This window comes from Volvox carteri, assembly GCF_000143455.1.
Source record: "Volvox carteri f. nagariensis unplaced genomic scaffold VOLCAscaffold_48, whole genome shotgun sequence".
NCBI classification, from domain to species: domain Eukaryota; kingdom Viridiplantae; phylum Chlorophyta; class Chlorophyceae; order Chlamydomonadales; family Volvocaceae; genus Volvox; species Volvox carteri.
In genome coordinates this window covers 1,025,916-1,047,189 of record NW_003307591.1, presented here as the reverse complement: position 1 = coordinate 1,047,189, position 21,274 = coordinate 1,025,916, and the positions used below count along the sequence as shown (strand labels likewise).

The 21,274-nt window shown below is 53.3% G+C and overlaps 3 protein-coding genes across 3 annotated transcripts; all 3 read left to right on the top strand.

The window, feature by feature from the left end:
* Positions 1-1,247: 1,247 nt before the first annotated feature.
* VOLCADRAFT_65472 (uncharacterized protein) lies at positions 1,248-1,421 on the top strand (the record flags this gene model as incomplete). Its single annotated transcript, XM_002955107.1, has 1 exon — positions 1,248-1,421. The coding sequence occupies one exon, from the start codon at positions 1,248-1,250 to the stop codon at positions 1,419-1,421; it is 174 nt and encodes a 57-aa protein (XP_002955153.1).
* Positions 1,422-4,667: 3,246 nt separating this feature from the next.
* Positions 4,668-4,853, top strand: VOLCADRAFT_65445 (uncharacterized protein; the record flags this gene model as incomplete). Its single annotated transcript, XM_002955106.1, has 1 exon — positions 4,668-4,853. A coding segment is annotated over one exon (186 nt), but the record flags the coding sequence as incomplete, so codon positions are not given.
* A 9,714-nt stretch (positions 4,854-14,567) lies between these two features.
* VOLCADRAFT_65539 (uncharacterized protein) lies at positions 14,568-15,550 on the top strand (the record flags this gene model as incomplete). The annotated part of the gene is made up of 2 exons (XM_002955105.1): positions 14,568-14,672; positions 15,341-15,550. 2 exons carry the CDS (start codon positions 14,568-14,570, stop codon positions 15,548-15,550), a joined length of 315 nt encoding a protein of 104 aa, XP_002955151.1.
* Between the last annotated feature and the right edge of the window lie 5,724 nt (positions 15,551-21,274).

Sequence of the window (21,274 nt, the reverse complement as noted above, 5' to 3'; positions counted from 1 at the left end):
CATTTATAGTGTCTAAAGCACGTATGGCGTGACTAGTGATTACGTTGTATGTGGGGCGGTTGGAGCCGCAGTGCACACACACGCGTCTTTCTCATGCCCGATGGTCCTCACGGCTCTCTCTTCCTGTCCCTGCAGGTCACCGGCTACGCTGCTGCCGAGGGCCGCATCAACCGCTGCGACCTGGGCGGCAGCAGCGGCATCTGCTCCGCGGAGCCCGTCTCCACCGCCTCCTGCGCACTGGGCACTCTGTCGCACACCCTGGTTTCCGACAAGGCCACTGTTCGCCTGGGCGAGGCCCCCATCGGTGACTTCGTCTGTGACGCCATGATGTGGTATGCCGAGGTGCGCGAAGGTTCACATGTAGTAGTGGGGGACGGGACCCCCGGGGCCCTGTAACAAACGTGAAATCAGCTCCAAATCCGCATGTTCTAAAACCCACCCACGCTGACACGGGGCATCTAGACGCGTGTCTGCAAGACCAGCTTATTTGACCAACTCGACTGATGCTATCTGCAAGCGGTTCTTGGATGGCGTACACGCTCTGTATAAACAAACGCATGCATCATCTGTAAATCGCAGAAAATGGATCTGTGCTGCCGTACCTGCATGCGAATAATACGCCATGCTGGGGCCAGTGCCGTCCTGCTGCGTGCCGTCCATTGTTCCCAAGCCTTGTCCCAAAGGGACTCCCACCCTTATACTCCTTGCACCCCTCTTCCCTCCTTTTTCTTAAAATGGTGGCGTATATGAACAGATGACGACAGGCGTGAGGCCGGATTTGTGCATGGTGAACTCTGGTTCGATTCGCGCAGACATCCCTGCTGGACTGGTGACCGGAGGTATGCTGAATGTACGGCGTCGTACACAGTAGGCATGTTCAATGTATGTGTCCGCTGCATCGCAACTACCCGGGCACTTACCGTTTCCGATGTGTATGCGGAGACGGTACATACATATCGTAGACAGGGTCACGCAATGCAGGCACAATTCCTTTGTGTTCAAGTGGCTCAGAAGCCTCCCACTCTGTAACAGCCTACAACCCTGCACTGTGTTTCGGTCCCCGGTCAGGCCCCCCGTGCTCGTCCTTTATCGGGACGAGCCGCCCACAGTGTAACACAACCCCATCAACAACGATTCCAATGCAGTTCATGCAACATACGGTCCGAACTAGCAGCTCACACAGAAAACAGTGTCAATAATTGATTACTTAGTTTAATAAGTTTTTAATAAACGGTGTTGAACAAAAAATGACACATGGGAACACCAACACCGCAGGCCAAATCGCGGCCGCCCTGCCGTACGGCAACACCCTGGTGATCAAGAGCATTTCCGTCAGGGGCCTCAAATCGGCTCTCGAGAACAGCGTTGAGGGCAACATTGCCGGGGGCGAGGCGATCGGGCAGTTTGCACAGGTGAGGTGATACCGTGTACGGGGTACATGATGGTGACAATAGGCCATGCAAATACATTTCCGTACTGCAATTTGGCAGTTGGCGGTTGGCAGTTGGCAGTAGGCAGTTGGCACTATTAACCGCATCCGTCCTGCGATGGGGTGTTCCTTCAAGACCGCAACACCATCCGGGCCGCTGATCGGTACCGGTGTCCAGCCTTACGGCAGCTTAGAGGCTGAGTGAAGAAACCGGAGGGGAAATATGTACGGCACTGTGTAAGATGATATGCACTTTAGGAAGGAAAACGGTGGGAACAGACAAGATCAGCTGAACGAGACTACGGATTTTATTCCACAGGGCTCGGCAAGGGTTAAGGCCCGAGGGCCATCTGCCGTACCGGCGTTAATGCGTGTACGACTGCTTGATGTGTGAACGGGCCGACGGTAGAAGTCTTAATAGCAGGTCCAAACACCCTAGCTCTTGACATGGCGTACGGAAACAAGTACGGAGGCTCGTCCACAATGGCTTCCTTCAGCTTGCTGTGTTTGTTAATGTAACTGCATCCTTTCACTTTATTCGACAGGTGGGCGGCTTCCGTTTTGCGTACGACGCCACCAAGCCGGTCAACCAGCGCGTGTCGGCCATTGAGGTTGCGAACGGGGACGGTTCGTACTCGCCCGTCGATCCTTGCGCCCAGTACGCATTGGTGACCAACGATTATATGGCGGCGGGTAAGTGTGTGACTTGACGGATGGGGGGCTGTGCTGCTCAGGTGTCCGGAGGATATCGCTAGAACGGCACAAAGAACATAGGGGGTAGGGGCCCCCACACAAACATTAACGGCGGCGCACAAGCAATGTGAGTGCGACAATGGAACACCATCACGTGCCTGCTAGTGATGTTTTACACACATACACACATACACACAAATACATACACACCTTTCTGTAATATATAGTACTGTAGCATGGTAGCGTCGCTACCCATCAGGTGCCGTACATATTAGGGTAACGCTGTGAATCCAACAGCCTTTTGCAACGGGCTCCGTACAGCTGTACGGCCTAGATGCGGTGGTTGCCCTAATATTAGGGTACCCGTTGACACGGATGCTGGCAGCGTCGCCCAGCGTGTTGGTTCGTTACACTTTTGCCTCAACGACCTTACTTTGCCATTGAGGAAAACCATCATCTGCGTTACTTCTTCCCCTGTTGAACTCCTTTGCTGTTTTCCAAACTTTTGGTGTGGGTCAATCTGGATTCGCAGCTGCTGCAGCTACTGCTGCTGCTTTGGGGCCCGGATACCGAGTTGTTGAGTCCCCTAGCACAGTACACGTAGCACTGTCCTGTGCTAGGGTCTGTCCTGAAATGGGGGTGATGTTGGCCTACCAATACACCCTTACATCCCACCCTTAACCTACCTCTCCGCCCTTCCCCGGCCCTCCCCACTCCCTCTGGTCAGGCGGCGATGGCTACCTGACCATCAGGGCAGCGCAGACGGCAGCGGTGACGGGGCTCTTTGTTGTGGATGCTGTGGAGGAGTTCCTGTCGTACAGTTCACCTGTGAGTACTCCATGCGCACAGTAACCACCACTACTTGCCGACTGGTTTTGTGTGCAGCCTTTTAAAGCAGCCCGACCCTGACATGTAACCTAGCAGTGAGAAGGGATGCGGACGCATATATGTGTGTGTGTCTGTGTGTGTGTGTGTGTGTGTGTGTGTGTCTGTGTGTGTGTCTGTGTGTGTGTCTGTGTGTGTGTCTGTGTGTGTCTGTGTGTGTGTGTCTGTGTGTGTGTGTGTCTGTGTGTCTGTCTGTGTGTGTGTGTGCGTGGCTGTGTGTGTGTGTCTGTGTGTCTGTGTGTGTGTGTCTGTGTGTGTGCGTGGCTGTGTGTGTGTGTGTCTGTGTGTCTGTGTGTCTGTCTGTGTGTGTGTATGTGCGCGTTGAATCCCCCGTAGGTGGTACCAAGGGATACGCGGGGACCCATTCGCCCCTCAGCAGGTCCCCGCGCCCCCATTCACGCCAGGCTTTGGAACGTGTACTTTTACCGCTGTTGCTACCGAGTGTGCCTCTGGTGTCTCATAGGTCGCTTATACGCTATAACCCTTGTGTAGCATATGTAGCATATGTAGGATATGTAGCATATGCCGCGTGTACGATAAGTCGCGTACCGAGCATATCCTGTATGGTAGATAGGTATAGCGTCTAAACATTTATAGCGTCTAAAGCACGTATGGCGTGACTAGTGATTACGTTGTATGTGGGGCGGTTGGAGCCGCAGTGCACACACACGCGTCTTTCTCATGCCCGATGGCCCTCACGGCTCCCTCTTCCTGTCCCTGCAGGTCACCGGCTACGCTGCTGCCGAGGGCCGCATCAACCGCTGCGACCTGGGCGGCAGCAGCGGCATCTGCTCCGCGGCGCCCACCTCCACCGCCTCCTGCGCACTGGGCACTCTGTCGCACACCCTGGTTTCCGACAAGGCCACTGTTCGCCTGGGCGAGGCCCCCATCGGTGACTTCGTCTGTGACGCCATGATGTGGTATGCCGAGGTGCGCGAAGGTTCACGTGTGGTAATGGAGGACGGGACCCCTGGGGCCCTGTGAAAAACGTGAAATCAGCTCCGAATCCGCATGTTCTAAAACCCGCATCGGGCATCCAGACGGCCTGCAGGACCAACTCGGCTGATGCTATCCTCTATGTGTGTCTGTGGTTCTGCAATCGAGTTTTGTACAGTGTGCGGCATTTTGTTCACGGGAACATATGTAAGTTGTCGTAAATGATCGTGTGTGTGTGTTTTGGCCAACGGAAACCCACCCGCATATCTCTTGGCCCCCCTGTTCCCTCCTTTTCCTGTAACTGTGGCGTCTATGAACAGATGACTACAGGCGTGCGGCCGAAGTTGTGCATGGTGAACTCTGGTTCAATTCGCGCGGACATCCCTGCTGGACTGGTGACCGGAGGTATGCTGAATGTACGACGTCGTACACAGTAGGCATGTTCTAAATATGTACACTGCATCGCAGCTACCATGCACCCACCGTCTCCACTTACATATCGGAGACAAGGTCACGCAATACAGACACAATTCCCATGCAGTTCATGCAACACACGGTCCGAACTAGCAGCACACACAGAAAACAGTGTCAGTGTTGCATTACTTAAAATAAAACGGTGTTGTGCAAAATAACATAAAAACACCTAACCGCAGGCCAAATCGCTGCCGCCCTGCCGTACGGCAATACCCTTGTGGTCAAGAGCATTTCCGTCACGGGCCTCAAATCGGCTCTCGAGAACAGCGTTGAGGGCAACATTGCCGGGGGCGAGGCCCTCGGGCAGTTTGCACAGGTGAGGTGGCCGTGTACGAGGTACATGACGGCGACACTAGGCTATGGTACTTGTACATTTCCGTACTGCGATTTGGCAGTTGGCAGTTGGCAGTTGGCAGTAGGCAGTTGGCACTATTAACCGCATCCGTCCTGCGATGGGGTGTTCCTTTAAGACCGCGACACCAGGCGGGCCGCTGATCGGTACCGGTGCCCAACCTTAGGGCCGCGTGAAGAAACCGGTGGTGAAATATGTACGGCACTGCTTAAGTTAAATACAGTTTAAGAAGAAAATGACGGAACAGACATTATCAGCTCAACGAGACTACGGGTTCTCCCTCAAAAAGCTCGGGCAAAGCTCTTGCCCTGACGCCGTCTGCCGTACCGGCGTTTATGCGTGCACGACTGTTTGATAAATGAAACGGCTGATGGTAGCAGTAGTCTTAATAGCAGGCTCAAAAAACACCCGGGTCGTGCACAAAGGCTTTCCTCAGCTTCCTGTGTTTTTTAATGTAACTACATGCTTTCACATCATTCGACAGGTGGGCGGCTTCCGTTTTGCGTACGACGCCACCAAGCCGCGCAACCAGCGCGTGTCGGCGATCGAGGTTGCGAACGCGGACGGTTCGTACTCGCCCATCGATCCTTGCGCCAAGTATGCCTTGGTGACCAACGATTATATGGCGGCGGGTAAGTGTACGGCTTGAACGGCACAAAGAGCATGGGGGTTGGGGGGCCACATAAACATCATCGGCGGCACACAAGCAGTATGACGGCGACAAAAGAACACATCACGTGCCTGCTAGTGATGTTATATACACACACACCATGGTAGCGTCGCTACCCATCAGCTGCCGTACATATTAGGGTAACACTGTGAATCCCACGGCCTTTTGCAACGGGCTCCGTACAGCTGTACGGCCTAGATGCGGTGGTTGCCCTAATATTAGGATACCCGTTGACACAGGTGATGGCAGCGTCGCCCAGCGTGTTGGTTGTTACACTGCTGTCACTACGACCTTTCTTTGAAAGCGAGAAACCACCATCTGCCTAAGTTGTCCTTCTGTTGACCTCCTCCGCTGACTTTCAAACTGCTGTGGGTCATACTGGATTCGCAGCTGCTGCAGCTACTGCTGCTGCTTTGGGGCCTGATGCCGAGTTGTTGAGCCCCCTAGCACAGTATCGTGTGCTAGCATAGCCCTATCTTGTGCTAGCATAGCCCTATCTTGTGCTAGCATAGCACTATCTTGTGCTAGCATAGCACTATCTTGTGCTAGCATAGCACGATCTTGTGCTAGGGTCTGTAATGCCATGCGGGTTGATGTTGGCCTACCAATACACCCTTACATTCCATACCTTTCCTATCCCTCTCCGCCCTTCCCCGGCCCTCCCCACTCCCTCTGGTCAGGCGGCGATGGCTACCTAACCATCAGGGCGGCGCAGACGGTAGCGGAGACGGGGCTTTTTGCTGTGGAGGCTGTGGAGGAATTCCTGTCGTACACGTCACCCGTGAGTTTTTTTTATTATGAATACAACCCTTACTTGCTGATTGATTTTGCGCCAGCCTGGTAAATCAGTGTGACCCGAGCATGCGGCCGAGTAGGGGATGGAGGGAGAAGGACAAGAGGCGTGCAGGATGTGTATGTTGTTACAGGGTGGTTAAGCTTCACCAGCGGCCCCCTTTCCCGAGGCAGTTCCCTGCTCTCCCCTGCGAGAGGGGCACCCTAATCCATTCACCCCATCCAAATTCAGAGTGTATTCGTTGGGTTCCCAACTCACCACCAGCATCCAACCAAATCTAGCGGATCAACGGCGCCTCAACTTAGTTCCTGGTCAGCTCGCAAGTTAGTGTGTATGCATGTGTGCTTGTGTGCTTGTTTAAAGTGCGTTATCCTAGTGGATGTTGCCCAGGGGCATATAGGGGCAGAAATACCCCTCAATTCCCGAGCCCCGGCCTTAACCCACGCCAAGCTTTGGTCAGTGCAACTGCATTATTGTTCCTACTGAATAATCTCATTTGTATTTCACCCCTGCTGGTGATGGGGATCACGCACTACGAGGGTGGTGCATAACGTAGCAAAGTTCACGCCGGCGCCATGTAATCCACCTTGAAATGGTTCAATGGCTTGTGTTTGGAGGGAGAACGTTTCAATCCGCAGACAGATGTCGAAGGCAACATTGAGAACTTATCTCGGGCTGATCATACTACTTGATCCCTGGACAGCGCATAGGATTATAACGCTGATATCCCTGATTTGTCTTGTTTCAAGCAAGATTTGATCGTATGATCTCGCGATTATCATCTCTATTCCTGGCATATCCTTAAGCCGCCTCCGACCACCTCCATCACACATGCTTTCGTTCGTAGCACACGTTCCTCCCTTCTCCCATCTTTTCTTCCCCTCTAATGTTTAGCTCTTCTCACACATGTCTTCCTCATGCCCGATGGCCCTCACGCCTCTTCCTTCCTGTCCCTGCAGGTCACTGGCTACGCTGCTGCCGAGGGCCGCATCAACCGCTGCGACCTGGGCGGCAGCAGCGGCATCTGCTCCGCGGCGCCCACCTCCACCGCCTCCTGCGCACTGGGCACTCTGTCGCACACCCTGGTTTCCGACAAGGCCACTGTTCGCCTGGGCGAGGCCCCCATCGGTGACTTCGTCTGTGACGCCATGATGTGGTATGCGGAGGTGCGCGAAGGTTCACGTGTGGTAATGGAGGACGGGACCCCCGGGGGCCCTGTGGAAAAGTGAAATCAGCTCCGAAATCCGCATGTACTAAAACCCGCATCGGGCATCCAGACGGCCTGCAGGACCAACTCGGGTGATGCTATCCTCTGTGTGTGTCTGTGGTTCTGCAATCTAGTTTTGTACAGCGTGCAGCAGTACGTGTACGGGAACACGTGTTGTCGTAAATAATCGTGTGTTTTGGCCAACGGAAGCCCACCCGCATACTCCTTGCCCCCATCTTCCCTCCTCACGGTGGCGTGTATGAACAGATGACTACAGGCGCGAGGCCGAATTTGTGCATGGTGAACTCTGGTTCGATTCGCGCGGACATCCCTGCTGGACTGGTGACCGGAGGTATGCTGAATGTACAACACCGTACTCATTGCGCGGGCTGTATGTATGTGCACTGCATCCCAGCTACCATGTCCCTACCGTTTGTAGGTCGATAATTCATAGTCCTACAAATTGTTGAACAAAACAAGAGGCACAGTCTTCATTAAAGACAGCGTCTCTAAGGAAAAGGCTACGTGTCCCGTTCCGTAGGGGGCGTCTGTTCATTCTTCAAATTTGTGGAATGGTGTTTCATGTTCCTAACATCTTGGTTATTCCATCTCTTTTCTCTGCCCATCTTCTTCGCTCGATCTTCTAACTGCACTCGTACTGCACACTGCTATGGCTTTAAACCCACCCTTTCCTTCTTTAGCAGACCAATAATTACCTTATGTGCGGTTTGTAATCTTGTTACCTCGATCTGCCTTCTGTCTGACCCTTGGGCCCTTGGCTGGGCTCGCACGGGCTCACACTTGTTACATTTTTGAACGCACCTCAAGTTGTATTTTACATGTATTTTAGATTTATAACTGTCATATTAATTATTATTTATTACAATTACTATTATTGTCATTATTTGTGGAAGCATTATTATATGTACACGTATTGACACATACAAACATAACAAGCACACTTAACACATATGCAGTATCAATATCGCTATGCACTTTGTAAGCACAGTGTCAAACCGTAACGCCCTGCAAAATGCCTATGCCGCAGGTCAAATCGCGGCCGCTCTGCCGTTCGGCAATACCCTTGTGGTCAAGAGCATTTCCGTCACGGGCCTCAAGTCAGCTCTCGAGAACAGCGTGGCGGGCAACATTGCCGGGGGCGAGGCACTCGGGCAATTTGCACAGGTGGGGTTGCCAGTTGGCAGCAACAGCAGCAACACTAACAGTAACGGTGACAATAGCAGTATCACTAGCAGTAGGAGTAACTGTAACTGTAACTGTAGCTGTAGCACCAGTAAGAACAGCAGTAGCAGCAGCAAAATACCAACGGCGTCAGCAGTACCGCCAGCGGCAGCATTATCACCAGCGTCAGCAGTAGCAGCCACACCCCTGGGCCTTTGACTGGTGTGTGATGGGGGATGTAGCTTCCAACTCGGCACTAAAGGCCAAAGCTGAAGTCTGTAACGATGTCCTCCAGCAAGGACAGGAATCTTCGTGGAATAAAAATTACGTAGCAGTACGTATTGAAGCTCACTGGTCTTAAGCAAAACTTGTTGGCCACCGCGTGCGCCGTGGCACCTTATTCGACAGGTGGGCGGCTTCCGTTTTGCGTACGACGCAACCAAGCCGGTCAACCAGCGCGTGTCGGCGATCGAGGTCAAGAACGCTGACGGTTCGTACTCGCCCATCGATCCTTGCGCCAAGTATGCATTGGTGACCAACGATTATATGGCAGCGGGTAAGTGTACAGATGCGGAAGCTTATACGGAAATGCCTCATTACAGACATACAGGCATGGTTGTTCTCATTAGGAAATGAAACGCATTGAGAAGCTTGGCAAAAACGTGCATATTGTTATATCACGGCTTCAGAAAATACCGATCGGCGGATGCAGATCCCATGATATGCCCAGGATTCTACACACATACATATATGACCACAGTGCACGGTACATAACAGTTGGGTGTTAAACCCTGCTGGCAATGAAAAGGATGAATAGGTTCCCGCGATGAGGTTCTCTTTCGTTGCTTTCCCCTGGGCCGTTGCGCTGCCAGTGATGTTGCACCGCATCTTCGCATTTCGAACCAGTTATATGCATCCTCCCTCATGCAGCTCACATTCCGCCCTTCCCCGCCGGGTCCCCCCATGCCCATCTGACTAGGTGGTGATGGCTACGCGGTCCTTGCGGCCGCCGAGACGGTCTTGGCCGAAGGACCTGCCGTCGTGGATGCCGTGGTAGAGTTCCTGTCCAATTCGCCTGTAAGTTTCTAAAAACCACGATCACTGATTGTGTGAAGTAGTGGGGGGTATAACAACTTCACCCGTGGCCATTAGCCCGGCAGTCCCCCAAGCACCTTCCCCGATGTTTCGGGGCACCACCCTCATCCTCCTCATCATCACGCATGTGTGGCGACTTCTGCGAAGTCAGTGAATGTTTGGGGGTTCAGCACCCACCACCAGCATTATCCCGTGGACTTTGCCGGATCAACGGTGGCGTCTAATGGCGGGCCGGGTGGTGAGGCTTATTATATAGATCAGGGAGAGGCAGGTGTGTATACATCATGTATATGCTAGGGTTTGGCACTATTGGTAACGCGCAACCATTGCCCCCGGGAGATCCCGGGATCGATACCCGTAAGGGTCAAAAATTTGTCCGATAGTGGAAGGTATTGCGCCCCTGATGGATGGTTGTGACCTGGGATAAAGTTAACCTGCGAGCCAACCAGGAATGGAGTTGGGCCCGCTGTCGACCCGGCAGATTCCGTTGGATGCTGGTGTTTGGTGCGGAACCTGAGCGATCCACTGAGAAGTTGACTAGGGTAACTGGATGAGGGTGCCCCGAAATACCGGGGAAGGCAGGGTTCGCAGGGTAGCTGTCACGGGCGAAGATACACCCCCCTGTTTCACACATCATTATGTATATATGATATTGTTACAGGGTGGTATAGCTTCACCAGCGGCCCTGCTATTTTTGCCTTCATCTCCCTGTCATCCGCCGATCGGTTCTTTTCCTGCGATAAGACGTGGTACAACACGACCCTCGCTTTCCCATTGCGCTCCCTGTTATTAGTCCCTGCTCGTGCGAACTGCACCTCATGCCTGTCTCTTCCTTCCTGTCCCTGCAGGTCACCGGCTACGCTGCTGCCGAGGGCCGCATCAACCGCTGCGACCTGGGCGGCAGCAGCGGCATCTGCTCCGCGGCGCCCACCTCCACCGCCTCCTGCGCACTGGGCACTCTGTCGCACACCCTGGTTTCCGACAAGAACGTTATCCGTCTGGGCCAGGCCCCCATCGGTGACTTCGTCTGTGACGCCATGATGTGGTATGCAGAGGTGCGTTGGGAGGGGGGGGGTGCCGCAGGGTGGAGAGGGGGATGGAAGGCCAGGGTGGCAGGCATGGTTGGTTGGTTATGGGGGTTGGTCTAGATCCAGCCCCAGGTCTTTAGACACTCAACGATTCAGAACACAAGGCACGCACAAGGACCATTTTCATCAGCATTGCGCGTGCGATTCAAGGAGTGAACTTCAAATGAGTACTGCAATTTTGTCATCTAATGTGCCGTGCAGGCAAATGCCGTACGCGTGAACCGTCCTGTGCGGTTGACGGAAATCCTGCGTGCCTGTATGTCTATTGTCGTCTAGTGCCGCGTGTTCGTGAATGTGCCATGCCTGATCAGTGCCGGCCTGCTGCTCTCTTCTTTGTCCCCAACAAGATATGCGCCGATCACGTTTTTTCATCTTGATAACCTCCTTCGTTGTTGCATTTCTGAACAGGTATCTACAGGCGTTAAGCCGCAGATTTGTCTGGTGAACTCTGGTTCGATTCGCGCGGATATCCCTGCTGGACCGGTCACCACAGGTATGCTTTATGTACGACATCGTACATCGTATCTACCGTAGTAACTGGTACACGTATCAGCGGCACACATATCAGCTACAAATTCGCTTTAAACGCTCGATCAGCATCTCGAGAGGCCTTTTCAGCGGCCAGCTACTACACTTACTCTTAGCGAACCCACGCATCACATGTCGCATCACATGTCGCAGCCCCCAGCCATTTTCTTACACGTGACACAACACACGACCGCACACGACAAGGTAATGAACCCTTGGTCAGCAGTAGTTCGTCCATTAGGCGACGGCACATATGTTCCTGGTCGAGTTTTAGGGTGTTTTAGGGTTTTAGGGTTTGAAGGTGATCTTGACGCCTGTGCGGCCTCCCAAACCCGTTTCTCCGCCCCGGGTCGCACGTCCATGGGGTATCATATAACGCACCTGTACCTGACCCACGTGGCCCGCCGGGGCCGCAACACGTGCGCTTCGTGCCCAATCCATTGTCGTACTCTTTGCCTTTGCCAGACCGCTTCCCGGCCCCTGCCTTCCCTTCAGCTGTCCGCACCTAAATCTCTAAAATTTTCCACACAACCTGCGGAATTGGTCATTGAACCTTCCGTAAAAAACGTGTAGCCTGCTGGTCATTAGCATGGATATATTTATCGCAGTGGATTCAATTACGCACGCATACCCTCATACGGAAAACCCACATCGCAGGCCACATCGAGGCCGCACTACCATTCGGCAACGTCCTGGTGCTTAAGGTTATCACCGGCCTGGGCTTGCGCTCGGCTCTGGAGAACAGTGTGCTCGGCAACATCGCTGCCGGGGAGGCACTCGGACAATTCGCTCAGGTTCGTGTGCATGTGTGCGCTGCGCTTAGTAACAATTTAATATTAATGTTGCTGTAGGGCGCTGTACGGCGGGATGAAAGAAGGAAGGATTTCCCTTCTCGCGAATACAATGTGAAATGTTAAGCGAGGTTAATGAAAACATATGGATAGGATGACGTGCATTGACGATAAAGGGACGTTCGTCGTCCTGTTTGGGTTGCTTACCATCGTCCCCGAACAAATTGAATACCCCTTTGTCGGTCATTGTGACCCAAATCAGTTTTTACGGGTTACACCGAAGTTGGAACCAAAGGGGACAAAAGGGACGACGACCGCAGGTTTTAATTATGTTACCGAAGGGGTACGCTAGGATAGAGGCAAACGATGGTTTTGTTGGTAATTGTTTACCAGGTAAAGCAGTTCAAGGTAATCATTCGACACTTTGTTTATCTTCAAGTCTTTAACTTCTTCGAAGCCAATAATCAGCTTAATATGGTTATATAACGAATTGCCGAAGGAAAACTCTGTTGTAGTTATACTTAAGCCTATAGTTGTATAGTAAATAACTTGTGGTTAGCATTTTGATACATCAAAACTATTTGAAGCAGTTTTGTCAAAGACCTTGTTTGGTACGAGGCCCGTCAATGGACGCGTTGCGCTTTAAGTACTGCATTCTAGTTCTTCTATGGGTTTCAAACTCACCATCAGATTTAGAGTTAATTGAAGAGTTAGCTGAAGTATCAGGCAGGCTGAATGCGAAACAACGTAGTACGAAAGTGCATAGCCCTCTTTAATGTGTTCCCCTCATCTTTCGACAGGTGGGCGGCTTTCGATTTGCGTACGACGCCACCAAGCCGCGCAACCAGCGCGTGTCGGCGATTGAGGTCAAGAACACAGACGGTTCGTATTCGCCCGTCAACCCATCCGCCAAGTATGCCTTGGTGACCAACGATTATATGGCGGCGGGTACGTGTACGACTCTGTGGATCTATGAGGAGTACGGCTCCCGAAATGCTTGTTTGGAAGGAAACTTCTAGGGGGGCACATACATATGTATATACATACGTTCGTAAACTGACACGCGATATTCCTCGGGTGACATCATCGCCTGCCTGCTGGACGTGAAATGTTGCACTGCTGTTGCCACACCGCCGCCGTTCGCATTGCCATCGTTACTGCTTGTGCAATCTTCCAACACGATGCCACATGCATCTTCCTACCATCCCGTCCCATACCTTTCCTATCCCTCTCCCCCCTTCCCCGGCCTTCCGCGCACCCTTTGTCCAGGCGGCGATGGCTACACGAGCGTCAAGGCGGCGCAGACGACGGTGGCAGCCGGGCCGTCTGTCGTGGAGGCTGTGGAGAAATTCCTGTCGTACAAGTCGCCCGTGAGTTTTTTCTACTGAGATGACGACCATTTCACACGTGCTGCGAGTAGTGCGCAAAATAGGTGGCCACCTGTGCACCGCCGCAGCGACGCATGCTGATATGTGTGTGTGTGTGCCTTTTGGATTTCACAAACTCACTTTGCCAGACGACCACCATGAAGAAATTTCTATAAAGGAAAGTCTACAGATTGTAAAAGGAATGCATGGAGTGGATCCGGCATATAAACACATTTATTTACTTACGGCCCCGCGCTTTCACCATGAAGAGCTCCCACCATGTAACATAACGTACATCATCATCATCATCATCATCATTAATAATAATAATTTTACTCCCGGAGGCAATAACGCGCTGACATGGTCATGGGAGGCATGCAAGACGTGTATGCGCGTCCGCATGTGTGCATGCATGTATGTATGTTGTTACAGGGTGGTTAATTTCGCCAGCGGCCCCCTTTCCCGGGGCAGTCCCTGCTCTCCCCTGCTAGAGGGGCACCCTAATCCGTCACCCCATCCGACTTCAGAATGTATTCGTTGGGTTCGGCAACTCACCACCAGCATCCAACCAAATCTAGCGGATCAACGGCGCATCAACTTAGTTCCTGGTCAGCTCGCAAGTTGATTTTATCACGTCCTACATCGTCCATATGATGGGGGGCCACCTCCCATTTCAACACTCCTCAAACACCCGAGGAGCCGGCATGTATGTATGTATTTGTGACATCAAATGGTTTAGTGTGACACCGCCCGTCCCTTCTCTGTCGCGTGCTTGGCATTGCCCACACAGCTTCTGCATGTTCTCTATTGCGATGCTTCAAATGCCTTACAGTGCTCGCCATTGCCCATTCCCCATACTACTCTATTCTGCAAGATTTTCTCTCATAATGCTTACAACATCCCAATACCCTCTTTAAATGCTTTTCTCTTCTCACACATGCCTTCCTCATGCCCGATGGCCCTGCTTCTCTCTTCCTGTCCCGGCAGATCACCGGCTACGCTGCTGCCGAGGGAGGCACCAGCCGCTGCGACCTGGGCGGCAGCAGCGGCATCTGCTCCGCGGCGCCAACAACCGAGATGGGTTCCAGCGCCGTTGACTTTACGCTGCTGCACTACAGCGATGTGCACTCGCGTGTTGAAGCTGCCACCAGCACCTTTGGGCCCTGCACGGAAGCTCTGGAGGTGAGAAACTGGATACGTACATACGTACCTGGCTTATGGATCGAAGAAAAATGGTGTGGAAGGATTCATCATCGCGGTTGTCACTATCTAATAGTTCTTCTGATGGTTAACTTGCTTCCAACGAGGTGGTGCAGATGCGAGTCGCTTTTCCTTATCCTTAACACGTATGGGCGGTTCCAACTCAACTGGCGGGTGGACGGGCGCACAGGCGTGCAGACTTGCAGGCGGACATACAACTCGTTGCAATTAATGAAGCACCGTGTGTGCGTTTGTGCGTCTGTGCGTCTGTGCGTCTGTGCATCTGTGCGTCTGTGCGTCTGTGTGTCTGTGTGTCTGTGTGTCTGTGTGTCTGTGTGTCTGTGTGTCTGTGTGTCTGTGTGTCTGTGTGTCTGTGTGTCTGTGTGTCTGTGTGTCTGTGTGTCTGTGTGTCTGTGTGTCTGTGTGTCTGTGTGTCTGTGTGTCTGTGTGTCTGTGTGTCTGTGTGTCTGTGTGTCTGTGTGTCTGTGTGTCTGTGTGTCTGTGCGTCTGTGTGTCTGTATGTCTGTGTGTGTGTTTCATGAGTTGGCTACGTCAATTAGACTGCCTCCAAACTTTCATGTCGAGCGCACAGATACAAATAATAATGTGCATGGCACGCGGGTGGCCGCATGGCTTTTCTCCATCTGCAGGCGCAAGGCGTCTGCTACGGCGGCTTCGCTCGCATGGCGTCGTACATCAAGTCCGTACGGGCATCGAAGGAGAACGTACTGCTCCTGGACGGTGGCGACATGTCCGTTGGCACTATCTGGGATTACGTGTATCGGAATCGGGCGCCGTCGGCAGCCTTCCAGAATGCCATCGGTGTTGACGCTTTTGTAAGTGTGCGCGATTCCCCTTAGGTGAATGCGCGCCGCAGGAGGAAAACCTTTTTCCATGTACGAGTGCGTGCATTGTACCTAAACCTAGGCCGAGAAGGAAAGGGTAAGGCATATAGTGTGATAACGGAAACGTCTTGTTCACGTTTATTTAGCGTCTTGCTTCGATCGCGTCTTTCCGACACACGCTGATTGGAAGCAGCCACAATGTAGTAGCCGTACAGAGTACGGCACACATTGTCTACAAATACGCCTAAGGCGCTCGCTCCTCCATCATCTTGAGAGGCCTTTTCAGGGTCCAGCTAGTATGCACGAAGAGACGGCTTGCACTTGTTGTTTTGGATGTCGTGACTTTCTCGTTGCTCCGCTCTCTGCCGAACATTTGTCCTTCCCTTTGCTGTGGCCGCCTTGACCTCCTCCGCTATCCGTTTGTTGCTCCCCGCATTGATCCTTCTCCTGCTTTGGCTGCCGACCGCGAATCACATACTGTCCAACGCCTCCCATGATATAGACACTGGGCGACCACGAGGTACGTACAATTCGCTTTATGTGTGTGCGTGTGTGAATCTCTCCAAAGGGAGGCCTCGGTTACCGTTGTGATGGGGCCCTCCCTGGGGCACTTGCAACGTCAGCCCATGTGGCTGTTGATGCAGCACCGGCCCGTTGCTCGAGCCGGGGCCTGACCCGGGGATCTAAGGAAAACCATGGGCCTCCGTGCGCACTGGCGGTAGGCAGCTGATTGGGTGCTTCAGGTAGATCACCCGGCAAATGTCACCCAGCAAATGGCCTTGCCATCCAAGGGGCTTATCAACAGGAGGCAAAGGCAGGCGGCTGGCAGAGGTTAAGGCCTGGCTTCTGCTCCCGTCGCGTCCCGGCGCGTCCGGGTTCAAATCCGCCTGCCCACCTCTCGGGGTGTTTGAGAGATGATGAAATGGGAGGTGGCCCCCCATCTTGTGGACGGTGTAGGACGTGATAAAATCAACTCGCGAGCTGACCAGGAACTAACTTGACGCGCCCAGATTTGGTTGGATGCTGGTGGTGAGTTGACAAACCCAAAGAGTACACTCAGAAGTCGGATGGGGTGAATGGATTAGGGTGCCCCTCTAGCAGGGGAGAGCAGGGAACTGCCTCGGGAAAGGGGGCCGCTGGTGAAGCTTAACCACCCTGTAACAACATCAACAGGATCTCAGTCATCCACAAAATGAAATGGGCGATCCGTGTCATCCGTGCCGTACATACAATTGGGTACCATGACAGTTCCGCGTTTCCAACCCGAAGTATCGATTTTATTTAACGAAGCAAAGCCGATAGTTCTGCAGTGTATATTTTTTTGTATGACATTTCTGCCGCCACCGCCGCCACCGCCGCCGGGCCCGTTCTCCGCATGCTGTTGCAGTTTGACTGGGAAGTTGCGTCTCTGGTGTCGTACCTTGAGCAGCTCAAGATGCCGATCGTGAGCTGCAACATCGACGCTAGTCGCGCTCCGGCTTTGGCCAAGCTAATCAAGCCTTACTCTGTGGTGGAGCTGGGTAGCACGGGTGTGCAGGTGAGTGTGGAGCCACTACCGTGCAAGCGGCCAGCTCGCAGGGGAAGTGGAGGGGACCGCCAAACTTCAGAGCTACCATAGTAAGCTCCCTCCATCCTATTGCGTGACCTCTATCACACATTGTCGAGTTTAGTTGACAAGTCGGATGTCGGCTTCCTCGAAGCCGGAAAAAGGGCGGGGCCACCCTGCATCCGTACAGGCCGGTAGCTAGCGCGGCACGTGTGACAATTGATGGGTTGTGTCAACGCGGTGGGAGATGTGCTTTGTTGCAGCAGTGCTGATGGTGTGGGAGCTAAGCTTGCACCGGCGGAATCGTCAGCACCACCTGCGGGCTCCACGCGAATCGCATCCATCCCGGGTGCATGCCATATGGACAGTGCGGCAGACCGCAAGTCGGAGTTTAGTTGAAAAATGTTTGAAAGGTTTGAGGTTTGTCACAGCAGGCCCATCTGCAAGCCAATGCCTTTTATGTACGAATGTACGAATGTAATGTACTGCATGAAACCCCCCAGTACTTGTGTTGAGTAAGAGGATTAACTTACAAAATAATGGTGTTGGGCAACATGTCGCATGCCCGGTTTGCTGTCTGTTTCGCAGGTGGGCATTGTGGGTTACATTACACCCAGCACCGTCAACACGTCTTTGGGCGGAAGGGAGGTGGACTTCGGCCTTATTGTGCCCGCCGTCAAGGCCGCCATCCAGGCGATGAAGGCCGAGTACGGCAACAGGGTCAACATTATCATCGCTCTTTCCCATGCGGGCTTGTGTAAGTCACAAGGACAGGAACACAACAAAATATAAAAGAACCAGCACAGGCCGGTATGCTCCACTAGGAGGAAAACCGCGTCGTATGAACCGGGGCGGTACTCGGTACGGCCATACTGCACCATAATTATGTCGTACCCTTCCCCCACGCAGGGTACGACACCGAGGTGGCGGAGCAAGTTCCGGAGCTAGATTTCATCGTGGGTGGTCTCAACCACCTCTTCTTCTATGGCGACGGAACAACCCGGGGTCCTCCTCTCGGTGAGCTCGAATTTCGGAATTTAGGGTTTACGGTTTTGATAGGTTTGTAGAGTCTCGGAGTTTTGGCGCTCTTGAAGGATCAGGCGCATCATGAAACCCTAGTAGACCTTCTGGACTATATGCGTACTAAATACTCTAAGCACGGTCCACAATAGCTATTTTGATCGTTTCTCCCGTGCGCACGTGTTTGACTGCATGTATATGCTGCGACAATGTACTGCTGGGACATGTCCATGTGGTTGCGTCCGTCCCAGGTTTATCATACCAGCAGGCCGCTTTTTTGCTTAAACCCACGTCCTGTTCGCCGTTGGGACCCCTTATGGCGCCTGTGACGCTTTTGCCGCCAACAGCGTTCGCGGTTTTGTCCAGCAACCCGTGTCGGGACTCTCGCTTCCCACTTGCTCCGCAGTTGCGAACAATCCCAACAGCGGACAGATGCCCAACCAGTCGTACCCCGTCCTCGTGGAAAATCTGGTCACACCCGGAAAGATGATCCCCATCGTGCAGGTGTGTCATTTACGTTACGCAAGCTAGGGGGGATGGTGGGTAGTCGGGTGAAAGACAGACAAAAGGGGGACCCGCAGGAATTTTGGAAGGAGCACATTTGCCTATCCGACATCCAATCGGACAAAACCAGCAACGGGTTCAAGGACGGACGTCTTTCGCAGGCGGGGCAGTAGGAGGGGGAGGGGAAACGGGAGGAGTGGCAGTAGGAGGGGGAGGGAAAACGGGCGGAGGGGCAGTAGGAGGGGGAGGGGAAACGGGCGGAGTGGCAGTAGGAGGGGGAGGGGAAACGGGCGGAGTGGCAGTAGGAGGGGGAGGGGAAACGGGCGGAGGGGCAGTAGGAGGGGATTAGTAGGCGTGCTGGCGGCGCCTTGCACCTAGGCCGTGCCCACGGCTCTGAACCATCGTATCGCCATCGCCACCGTCATCTATATATGTCGTCACCACTGTCAGCAGCAACACTACTAAAAGCATCAGCAACATGAGCACCCAACGCCACTCCCAAACACCACTATATCATCACTAACATTATCACCGTCACTCAACACCTTCGCCAGCATTAGAACCAGCATCATCATAGCCGCCACAACCGTGTACCCATAAGTACCCCCAAGCCAGCACCATTAATTACCATCACCAACACCAGCACCAACATCAACATCAACACCAACACCAACACCAACACCAACACCAACACCAGGACAAGTACCAATGCCATGTGTTCATTCCCCAAGCATTCCCCTACAACAGCATGTATGTTTCGCAACCACCATTCTCTTCCGCTGTCCGTCCTCTCCAATAATATATAACCTCCTCAGCCAGCATCACACCTATCAACACCATCACCATCACCATCACCACCACCATCACGGCTAATATGCACCAACACCACGCCGCCTCCACACCACACGCAGGCCTTCTACGCAAGTCGCTACATGGGCAACATAGACCTCAGCTTTGATGCCGCTGGCAACTTGGTCAAGTACAACGGTCAGCCTGTACTGCTCGGAGGCAGCGCCAGCTCGAACAACGTGCCGCGTGACCCTGCCACCCTCAGCCTTATCGACAGCTACGCTGCACCCGTCCGCTCTCTGGGCAGCATCAAAATCGGTGAGAAACCTTTCGGAGCCGTTGCGTGCATGCATGGAAGTGTTCGGGAGAGCTGTGAGGGGGGCACGTAGGGTGAGGTGGGAACCGTGGGGTTTACCCCAGTGCGTCCCAGGTTTTGCGGAATGCGACGTGCATCCTCAGCATTACGATCGTTAAGAAAGCATGACGTTATTGTGTCCTAGCATTTTATAGGGCTGTAGCTGAGGAAGCGTCACAGTGCATACGTATGTGTGGGGGTCATACCAAGACCCTCCATGATCACCACCCATCCTGTTGTACATCTGCCCGCCTGCCCAACGACCTCTTTGATTCGGCCACCGGCCTCCATTTTATGGGTTCCGTATCTCCTTGTGCATGTGTGATTTTGGTACGTGTACGACGGCAACCCCTGTATTTCTGCAGCGTACAGCCCCAGCCTACTGAGTGGTGATCGCCTTTACGTACGTACCCGGGAGAACGCGCTGGGCAACTTCGTTTGCGATTCCATGTTATGGTAAGTATGCGGGCAGTATGGGCGGTGCATACATACAGACAGACATAGAGCCCCACGGTTGCGACTCCGTTTTTGTTAAAAGACCAGTACCCGTCTAGCTTGAGTGTCTTGCATCTGCCCTCTGGGCGGCAGGGCTGATCTGTGCCGGGCTACATTCGTATTTCATGCCTATATACAATCGAGGTTAGGCTCTTCTGCTAGAGATCGACTAATGCTCTTGAGAAGCCTCGGGTTCGGGTACTGCCACAGTCATTATTGATTCCAATGGCGGGAGGTAACTGTACCCCTAATCGTTGGATGGTATTGACATGTCAATATAACAACCATGGAGTTTACCTCGAATGGAATTTGGGTGCCGTACGTCCGGCTGATTCCGTTTGATGCTGGTGGTCGGTGCGGAATCTAAGAGATCCACTGAGAAGCCGAATTGGATGTCCGGATGACCCTGTTGCACACGTCATACATCTGCCGGGTAGCGGGCCGCAGGGTGAAGATATGATCCCTCTTGTCCCACACACACCATACAGGTACATTTCCGAGATGACCAGCCTCCGGCCGGCGGATGCCTGCTTCATCAACGCTGGGCTCATTCGGGACAACATCTACCCGGATAATGTGACGGTGGCGGAAATTCTCAACGTGCTGCCCTTCGGCAATACGATGACGCTCCTGGCCGTGACCGGCGCCCAGGTTCGTGAATGTGTGTGTGTGTGTGTGTGTGTGTGTGTGTGTGTGTGTGTGTGTGTGTGTGTGTGTGTGTGTGTGTGTGTGTGTGTGTGTGTGTGTGTGTGTGTGTGTGTGTGTGTGTGTGTGTGTGTGCAAATGTTACATACCTTGCCGGGCCTGGCGCTGGTCAGGGGCTGCTGCCCAGCCCCAACGAACAAGACCGCCGAAGCACTCCCCCAGGGGAAAGGGGAGGGGCGTGAGAGGCAATTGGCCCCTCTCCTGCTCGAAACAGAGCCTGACCTTGTAGGGGTACACACAGCGGTTGGTCTACAACAGAGAAAAGAAAGGAAAAGCCCACAGCCTCAAACGCTGCGCTAGGAGACCGCGGCCAGCCAGCAGCCAG